Consider the following 9690-nt stretch of genomic DNA (forward strand, 5'->3'; position numbering starts at 1 on the left):
GCTGATAAAATTTGAAAGAATAAAGAATTATCAACAAAACAATAACCACAAAACAGCCAAGAACGATAATCAATGCTATTGTTTGGTTCCCTTTCAGAACCATTTTCTAGATGCAGCACAAATTATAAAATATTGATAACCTCAACACTGTAAAAATGTTAATCCAATCCCATTGTAATGACCAGTCAAAGAGGCAGAATGCACAATTTGAAAGTCTGAGATGGAATCCTCAAAGTGAAGGAGAAGACCCATGCAGTATGACAGGCTCCACTCTGACTATGTCTTGAAGCGAAGAAATGTGACTGTGGTACTTCACTCCTGGAAATGGGTGGCAGTTGGCTAAGTTACTGTGCTGCTCTGCTCACTTCCACTCTCAACTGCACAGGGAGGAAGCTGTATGACCAGTACAGGATGTTGAAAGATAAAACATTTTTTGTGTGACTATAATTTATTTTATACAATTTATACTTATTGTTATTTTTACAGTTCCCACTACGGTTCACAAGTGTGACCTGAAGTCTTTCAGTTGAGCAAAAGACTCTAAATTAATACACTCACAGCCTCACAGAAAATTTTGCTGATGTTCTTCTCCAGAAAAAAGGTGAGGCACCTCTGGGCCCAGAAAACATTAAGACATTTGTGTCATTACAATGTCTATGTTAATCCCAAGTAGGGACTTTTCAATCGATTTTGGACTTCCTCGCTCTCAAAGTCAAGGACCTGTGGTTGGCACAAGGCTCATTGCTTTGATTTGGTCAGTCTGGTTCTAGGCCTTTCATGCAATTGTGACCAGTCACTTAACACTGGAGAACAGGGCAACCCAGTACAAGGAGGGGAAAGCCAAACAGTCTGAGCAGGACTCAAACAAGAGAGGGAGAGAACAGAAATCCAGGGACAGAAGTTTGGGCACAGGAGAGGGGGGTGTGCAGGGTGCAGTGGTTGGTGTGGACACTCGATGCGTGGGGAGCGGCCGCTCCAGTGACTCCCCTGTCCCCAGCCCCCGGCCCCCCCATACCATCTCTGTCTGTCGCACCTCAAAGGACATCTCATCATCGCCCCCCTCCACCTCCTCCTCTCCCCCTTCGTCTTCCTCACCAATATGGCAGCTCTGGGAAACGACGTAGACAAAACACGGCATGGTGAGCCACAAGGCAGAGGCTTCTACGATAAGTATAAAATGTAACAAAGACTAGTTTGATTTCAAAGTGACACATTTTAAAACAAAACCAAAAATAAACTCACCTTGGCCATAATATCGGCATACGCCATGTATAGGTAATCTTCATCAAGTTTACTGTGATAGAGCAAGAACAAAAGAGAGCAGGAATGGACATACGGTACACAAAGCAAAGAGATGTGTTTGTCTGAACATTTACCAATCTCAGTCTAGATGAAAAGTAAGATCAAGCTGAGAAAATGAGACAGTAAGGTAACTGTTTATCTCACTCTCTCCACTGGAATATTTTGTCCTGCTTGAATTTGTGAGACACACCCATGTCTCACTCTCCCAGGGTGCACCTGGGCATCATACAGCAGCAGATGGTCTCACCTCTTTTCAGTGAGGGCAGTGCGGCTGAAATGAAGGATGAGCTGGTGAAGGGGGTCAGGCTTTGTCTCTGTCTCTTCCTCCTCCTCTTCCTCTTGCTCCATCGCTTTCTGGGACAGGAATACAGGAAGGATTCATACCCTTTTCACAGCACTGTGAGCCTTAGGGTCAAACCATACAGTGCGGTGAAAGCACAGAAGTACACAGCAGAGCAGGGAAAAGCAACACATTGCCGGAAAGCCCGCAGATAGCCCGCGTACCGACAGGTCATCAATCATTCTGTCTTCAAAGGAGTAACCTTCTGTGTGGATCCAGTTCCGCTTGTAGCCATCCAGGAACATATTGGATGCCCTGTGCCTAACAAGTGAAAAAACATTTCAATAAGCTAATTTTAATTGACAACAGCTCTCCTCATAGTCGTTTGTCATAGAGCTCATTTGTATGTGTTCACATGTGTCTGTATGTGTATCTGCATGTAAGACATATACGGAAGAGTGCAGGGGTATGTTCTACCTGGGTAGGTTGTAAAGGGGTGTCATTCTGAAGCAGGCCACCACTGCCCTGCGGCGCTGTTTGGAGAGCAGCTTGTGCCACACCATCTTCTTGGACTTGAAAGGGTGCTCAGTCTGACAGACAGAGAGAACAGCAGTCAGAACACCTGACTGCTTCTGAACACGTGGGGTCACTGGAGTGAATTTGGGTGAATGGTGCTTTCAAATGAGGAGTGTGCATATTTTAGCAAGCAGGATTTTTCCAGTGTGTCTTCTATGCGTATGTGTGTGTGTGTGTGTGTGTGTGTGTGTGTGTGTGTGTGTGTGTGTGTGTGTGTTTGTGTGTATTACTCACCACCTCAATGTGATAGAGCACAGCAGATACCTCCTGCACTCTCTTCACCACCTTTTCGGGGTCATCAGCATCCTCTGCCTTTCCTGACATCTCTTTATACAGAGCCATCTGCCAGCGCATGGAGGGGTTCTCCACCTGTCTCAGAGAAAGACAGGGAGAGAAAAAAGAGAGAGAGGTGCACAATTGAAGAGAGGCACAGGGGTTAACACACTAAAAGAACTCTTGCTTCCTCTCTCACTGTCCACCTCTCTGTCTCATTCTCACACTGACCTTTCCCTGTAGATGCAGGTTGTTCTGCAGGAACTCCCTCACCTCCTCATCAGTGTCTTTCTGTCGGAGCGAAAAGACACACAAGCCACATAGTCATCAAGAGCAATACTATCAGATGGGGTAATACACAGGGATACAAACCACTTTCAGATAGAGAATAGGGGCTCTAATCAAACCATAAAAGCAATAGAAGTATCAAAAGTTAGAGAGGAGGAAGGCTGATTTTCAACAGGGCAAACAAGCCACAGATGAATAAGGCTGAGAGTTTTCCAAGAAGGCAGGGAGCACTATACCAGAGAGTAACGTATCTTGGCCAGGTTGATGAGCTCCTGGTCTGCGGGGGAGCACATGTTGAGGCCAATGGGGAGCATTTTCTTCAGGGCAGCCACGATGAGAGAGGTCTGCACCGAGTAGCGGTCCCCCCGTCGCTTCTTTTTGGTACGCTCCACATCTGAGCCACCCGCCTGTGGGGAAACAAAATGCTCAGAAGGCACCATCTCTGTATTAAATTTCGGGGGAGAGCAAGATCAAGGGACAGGGGATAGACATACACCAACAAAACCTCAGTGCTAAAGGCTAAAGGAATAAAACACTGCTTTGCATTGAACCAATGGTGATTCAATGACACAACACTCGCCATCAAAGCATTGCAAAGGCTGTACCTCATTCCATATATAAAAAACGGAGCATTATATTTGTTGATTCTATTTTTTTATTTCAGTTATCACTGCTTAACTCCTGTCTAATTTTTAGGGTGGAAAAGGGTGTTCTGTTGCTCCACTGTACAGTGTGAACAACAACAACAAAAAACATGCTGTCTTCACAAGTCTTCATCAGTCTGATCCCAGAAGGCCTGTCTAGTGACTGAAGGTGTTTTGTGTCTCTGTGGGAAATGAATGGCGAGCCCTCTCTGCAATCTGTGCAGGAATGATCACCTTACCCATGTGTCTGACTGGACCCTTGAAGTGCCACTGTTTATTCCCCATAAAAAATGGGGTTAAGGAATCTTCAGCCTATCAACTTTATTGTGGTAAGTTGTGGTTTTACCTGGTTTCAGTCCCAAGATACAGATACAGCTTAAGCCGAGACGTCATCAAAACATCAGATCAAATTTTTAACAAAAGAGGACCTCTCTGTGCAGACATATCAACGTGATTTTTGTAGCGTTAACAGAATGTTCATGAACAAATCTGTTTCCCCCTTCCTGTTGTTTGAATCCGTTGTGATTCCCTTTGGACTTCCAAGTGCTCCGGTTCTGTGATTTTACACACAGACTTCCATTCAGCACTCATTAGCAATTGTACTATTTACCTCAGCAGTTGGTCAGAGAGGGGATAAGTAAGTGGGGTAGTTTTTAATGTGTCATACTTTGTAAGACAGAGGAGAGAGGAGGCAGGGATGGGGCATAGGGGTTGGGTCAGCCAAAGGAGAGGAAAGGGACAGTTGTTGGACTAAATTATCTCTAACTGAAATCTGAAAGAGGAGAGGTAAACGATTAAGCCGAAGAAAATAAGAAAAGAACATGCTGGAAGGGCAAGCGCTCCACTCAAGCGTACTCCTTGAGTCCCACTGCTATCGCGGCTAGCATCACTAACACAGCTACAACATGTATAATGTATATGCAGGTTTCTAGGCTTACACCTGCTTGTTTAAGAATCAAAGTGCAGCCTGAGGTCAAGGAGTTAGCAGCATCTGGGGAGGAGTGGTTAGGGAAGATGGTGCTGCTGTGGTGTAAACCTCAAGCTGAGCACACACTGTGCAGCCCGCGGTTAGTTGCACAACGTCCACACAGGGCACCTGTGCTGGTCAGAAGCTCTGCCCCCCCCCCCCCCCCCCCCACGCACCACACAGCACAGCACACCAGGAAAAACACACATCTATAGGATCCGCTCTATCGCCCCTCTGGTCTCCTCCTGCTCTCCTATCCTGATGTTGTGAACGTGCATTACTGTCTGTTGTCTGCTCTTCCCGTACCACCCGGTCTGCTGAGTGTGTGTGTGTGTGTGTGTGTGTGTGTGTGTGTGTGTGTTACACTACAGCCCACAGCAGATTGAGGGTGGCCCTGAGAGAGGAAATAACAGAAGACTCCACAGTAATGATCATCCCACAGCACAGGAGAGAAGGCACGCCCCCACAGCAGGGACAGGATGATTGCTCTGTAATAAGGGGAATTGAAAAACCCTGTCAGAGGTGGCGGTGGGGATGTTGGGTGAAACATCCAACGCCTCCATGACTAGGGACCGCTCTTCTCAAATGGAGCATTGCTGAAATGGAGGGGAGTTTTCCGAGAGAGGCTGGTTTTATATGAGGCAAAAATCCCTGCACTGTAGTTTTGAAGCTTCTCCAGTCTGAATGCTCCTTCCTGTGTGAGAGGGGCATCAGTGTGGACAGTTATATGAGTAACTCGTTTAGTCTCCAACTGGTACTTTAAGGACTGAGTTTTAAGTTAAGATGATTTAGAGTGAAGGTGGGTGTAAGAGGGAAGGCAGGATTTTAGTGGAGGCATTGGATTAATCTGTTTGAGGTGGGGTAATACTGTCCTGAGCACAAGATGAGCTCAGGTTCCGAGAGACTACATTTCCCATGATGCTTCACCAAGACAGCGCCATCCCCTTCTCACAATGCCACCCTAATCCACACACACTCACAGGTGTCAGGTCAGGAGTTAAAAGGGTTTCAAGATATAAATGTTCTTGTTTTAGGGAGAGCCAGCCTTGGTGTGATTAGGCAGGGCAGTTAATTGGAGGAGGGCAAGTGATGTGCACGGAGAGGGGGAATAAGAGCACCCCCTTGTGGAGGGAGCTATATCACAAAAACTACAGACCAACCAACTTCCAACAGGAAAAAAACAATAAAAGTACATTTATGACGATTCCCATCAAACTTCAATCAACTGAATGCAAACTCATCAACGGGATGATGGAGCTCTGCCCCGGCAGCAGCACTGAGGGTCCGTACCGTCTGCCCTCACTCTCAATGCCTCCCAGTGCCAGAGTGGAGCAAAGTGCCATGAGCCCGTCTCTACGGCAGAGTACTTTCATCAAGCGCCTCCTGACTCCCCCCTCACACACTGGCAGGACCGCGGGCTGCCCGGTGGCACCGCCTGCCCATCGGTCCGTTTGAATGCGCTGTCCTGCGTCAGTCAGCTTGACAAAGGGCTTTGCCGCTGTGTCACCTGTGTGTGTCTTGGGAGATGTACAACTTCCATTTGTTTGTGTTGGCAAGACTGCGTGCACCGTGTAGAGGGTGGAAGTGTTTATTGTATCAGTGTGTGCAAGTTTTGTGGTCACTGAGGGTGTCCAAGCTTGTACATGGGTAACTTAATGTGTGTGGTGTGGTGATGTGTGGTGATTGAGGGTGCTGGTATGTGGCATTTGAGTGTGCTAGTGTGTGGTGACTGAGAGCGCCAGCGTGTGATGATTGAGTGTGCTGGTGTGGTGATTGAGTGTGCCGATGGGTGGTCTGCACTGCTACATGTGTGGTGACCGACTGCACTGGTGTGTGTGGTGATTCAGCATGCAGCATTCAGCATGCCGGTGTCTAGTGATGTGCTGGCGCATTGGTAACTGAGTGTGCCAGTGTGTGGGAGAGGTTGATGAAAAGCCCCCCAAAGTGAGGTGCCATGCGGTCAGCACAGCTTTTCGTGCAGAAACACAGTCTAACCTCTGCGTCCCCGGCCTAGTGACCCAGCGTCCACACCGAGACAGGACAGAGGGACAGCAGGAGAGAGAACACCATTAAAATCCCTCCCTGGCCTCACCAGCGACAAGCACTCTGACTGCACTCACACAGCCTTACGTCCTCTCACGGAGAAACAGCACACGAAAACTCACACATGAGTGGGGAAGGCTTCACACTGAGACTGACTTTAAAGCACAGAGCCTCAGCAAATGCTTCTCCTGCTTGCTCTGCGGCGGTGCTACAAGCCCTCCAAATTACTGTACCTTCTGAAGACACAGGGAGAAACACCTTCTCATCTCAGCTTCCCTCTGGGCCCTCAGATCACTATGCGTTCACTTTCTTTTCTTTGCTTGTGTCACTTTCAGAGAGAGCATGGCAGCAGAATCATTTCCCCCTCTCAGACAGTCATATCTCGCTTCATCACAGACGCCACTTGCATTTCTTCACAGACAGCCGAATCATACTGTACCAGTACAACAGCTCCCAAGAGAAGAGTTCAAAAAGACAACCCATCTTAATATCAGGCATTCTTACAGTCTTGTCTATTCCAACCCAGTATATTTCAGTGCACTGCATTCCAATGGGCTGAAAGAAATCCAATTCTAAACCCCTTACAGGACCCTGAAAAGTTACACTCTGCCACGTCCAACAATGATAACAGTGTAAGGCAGTGAAGCCCAGAATTGTCCCCTGAAGTCTGGTGTGATCCAGAGACCAGGACAGTGAGTTTAGGCTCACCTTGCTCATCTTGCTCTTGCTGTCCGCAGTGAGGAAGGACATGTTGTTGATCTCATTCATCACCACAAAGTTCTGCTCCTCTCTCTTGAAGTTCTGTAGAGACAAAGCATAGGGAGTGATGAGGTGATGGACAGAGAGATAGAGAGTGAGGACCGGGAAAGGAGAGGAAGAAGAGTGACAAGGCAGGACTCACGTGAGATTTGGACCAGAAGATGAAGACCTCGCCCACCATCCGGAAAAGCTCCTCAGCATCAGGATCAGGGCAAGTCAGCCACTTCGCCCTGAGACCCACAAAGGGAGATGGGGAGAGAGTGAGAGCATACACACGTGCTAGTGACTGCACATCACAGTCAAGACATTTAAGGAAAACAACAGGCAGCTCATTTGTGCCATTACTATCACTGGGAACATCCCAGGGCAGGAGTAGGCAGCCTGGAGTGCCAGATATGTCTCTGGATTTACTCAATAACCCAGCTATTAATTGCACCATTGGGCCAACTGTCACACAAAATCAATTAATATGAGCATATCCCTTTGGCAAAATGCTGAGCACCACAAGCACAAGTGATAAATCATATGATTGACGTAATTCGAGCTCAGATGGAAAAAACAAAAACATCTCTGGCACTTGATAACTATGGTGATGTACCCCTGCACGTATTGACAAAGGGCTCCGGGTCAGTTCAGCTTTAACAAACCGACTGAAGTGATATGGCCCCAGTACTGGTGCAGTCGGATGAGTGGTGCGTCTCCATACCTGTTGTTGTCCACGTATCGGATGAGCAGCGGGTAGAGGGCATACAGGTCCCTGCAGAGCACAGCAAACTCGTCACGGATGGTGCCCTCTTCCTCGTCGCCCTCGGACTTTCCCTCCAGACGCAGGTGCTCCTCTTCGGCCACCACCTTTGCCGTGCGCTTCTTCAGCTTCTCCATGGTGGGGATGAAGTGGGACTTGAGCATCTCGGGCTTGGCCCTGCTCACAATGGGCTGGGAGAACACTGGAGGAGGAAGAGACAGAGGGTACAAACTCTTCTGGGAAAACACTGGAAGACACCGCACCTTTGGCAGCACAGTATGTACAACAGTGCCACAGCCTGAGGGACCATGGGCAGGAAATCATCGGGCATCTGGCCAGAAACTTGTAGAACTTATGTAGAATGTAGAACTTATTTTTCATTTGGTTAATCATGTTTTCCTGTCCTGTCTTAGTAATCAATCCTTCAGAAGAACTACAGAGAGGGCATGGGAGAGTGGGGTGAACCGTGGGAAAGGCTAAGCATCCTCCTGTACTCCTCCTGGTCTCCCTCCGCACACAGAGCTGCAGCATTAATGGTCAGCTGGCAGACAGTGTAAGTTAGAGAGAGGACAGGTCTATATTTGACCTCCAAGTGAATAAAATGATCTTCCGCTAAGAGCTATCATCCTTCCTTCTCCTGCTGCACTTTACAGCAAAGTCATGCCGCGAAACCTGCAGCCAAGGCTCCCCTCCCCCAATGCCCCTCTTACCCGCCAGCCTCTTCATCCAGGAGGCCTCGTCGATGCCCAGGTTGTTGACTACGATCTTCATGATGCTGCCCAGCAGCTGGTTGAGGTGCTCAGAGGTGACCTCCGTACACAGCTGGCCCTCCTGCTCGGGGCAGTTCTCGATGCCCCTCTCCCACCAGCGGGGCAGGTAGTTGCAGAGCATGGGAAGGGTGATCTCAATGACGTGGGGCATCTCCGTGTAGCGGGCGCCCGACTCCGCCAGGTCCCCGATCTCCTTCATCAGGACGTCCAGCTCGGGGATGTCTTGGCACAGCTCTTGCACCTGGCTAGGAAGGCCCAAAACTGGCCGGAGAGAGAGAAGGAAAGGACGAACATAGAAGGAGATGTGAGAGTGATTAGAGACAAACCACATAAATAAAAAGAGACAATTCCCTGTCTCATAAAGAAAGAAAAGGTATGATAGAGGTTCATACACAACCCCTTAAAATCCTTTGCTTGAGATTGATCACTTGTGTAAACATTACCGTTGGCTGTTTTCATCATTTTCTATTCCAGTTAAAATTAATCTCATTTGCCAGTATTTACATTTCGTGCCAATAAAGCATTTTGAATATTTGAGAGAAAAAGACGGAGACAGAAAGGGGCACTCACTGGCTCTTTCTCGGGGGGTCTTGGTGGTGTAGACAGAGAAGGCATTGTACTCGTTGAGGTGGGGCTCCAGGAAGGCCACCGGCATTGCAGCTGCCAGATGGGCAAGACATTCCCCCAGAGCTGGTCTCTGTCTGCAGGAGTCATGAGGCATGAACACTGTTCTTAGTCATCAACAATATCATATATTAAAAACTCCTCAACACACGCATATATACTCTTTCTCACACATGCACAAAATACAAACACAACCACATGCGCACACACACATACACACACACATACACACAGCATACATACACACTGATAAATGCAAAAACACCCTGATACATGCACACACACACTCAGAGAGAGCGACTCACCTCTCCACATGGGGGTTCTTCACAGTGCCCAGAGAGTAAATGCTGCACATGATGCGGTAACAGGACATCTGCAGGTCATCCACTACGAAGAACAGGCAGAGGCATACATTTACC

The 9690-nt window shown here is 48.0% G+C and overlaps 1 protein-coding gene across 1 annotated transcript in view; it reads right to left on the reverse strand.

Moving 5' to 3' along the window:
- LOC118774323 (ryanodine receptor 1-like) overlaps nt 1–9690 on the reverse strand; it is a 78055-nt gene that overhangs the window by 24528 nt on the left and 43837 nt on the right. The window contains exons 67-80 of the mRNA XM_036523602.1: nt 9577–9658; nt 9218–9348; nt 8588–8908; nt 7839–8079; nt 7275–7362; nt 7082–7174; nt 2956–3126; nt 2663–2722; nt 2393–2527; nt 2060–2172; nt 1807–1903; nt 1550–1656; nt 1243–1294; nt 1034–1108 (exon numbers count right to left, since the gene is read on the reverse strand). Of these exons, the coding sequence (XP_036379495.1) occupies nt 1034–1108; nt 1243–1294; nt 1550–1656; nt 1807–1903; nt 2060–2172; nt 2393–2527; nt 2663–2722; nt 2956–3126; nt 7082–7174; nt 7275–7362; nt 7839–8079; nt 8588–8908; nt 9218–9348; nt 9577–9658 (1766 nt within the window). The remainder of the gene's footprint in view (nt 1–1033; nt 1109–1242; nt 1295–1549; nt 1657–1806; nt 1904–2059; nt 2173–2392; nt 2528–2662; nt 2723–2955; nt 3127–7081; nt 7175–7274; nt 7363–7838; nt 8080–8587; nt 8909–9217; nt 9349–9576; nt 9659–9690) is intronic.

The sequence above is a fragment of the Megalops cyprinoides genome, chromosome 3 (genome assembly GCF_013368585.1).
Source record: "Megalops cyprinoides isolate fMegCyp1 chromosome 3, fMegCyp1.pri, whole genome shotgun sequence".
NCBI lineage: Eukaryota > Metazoa > Chordata > Actinopteri > Elopiformes > Megalopidae > Megalops > Megalops cyprinoides.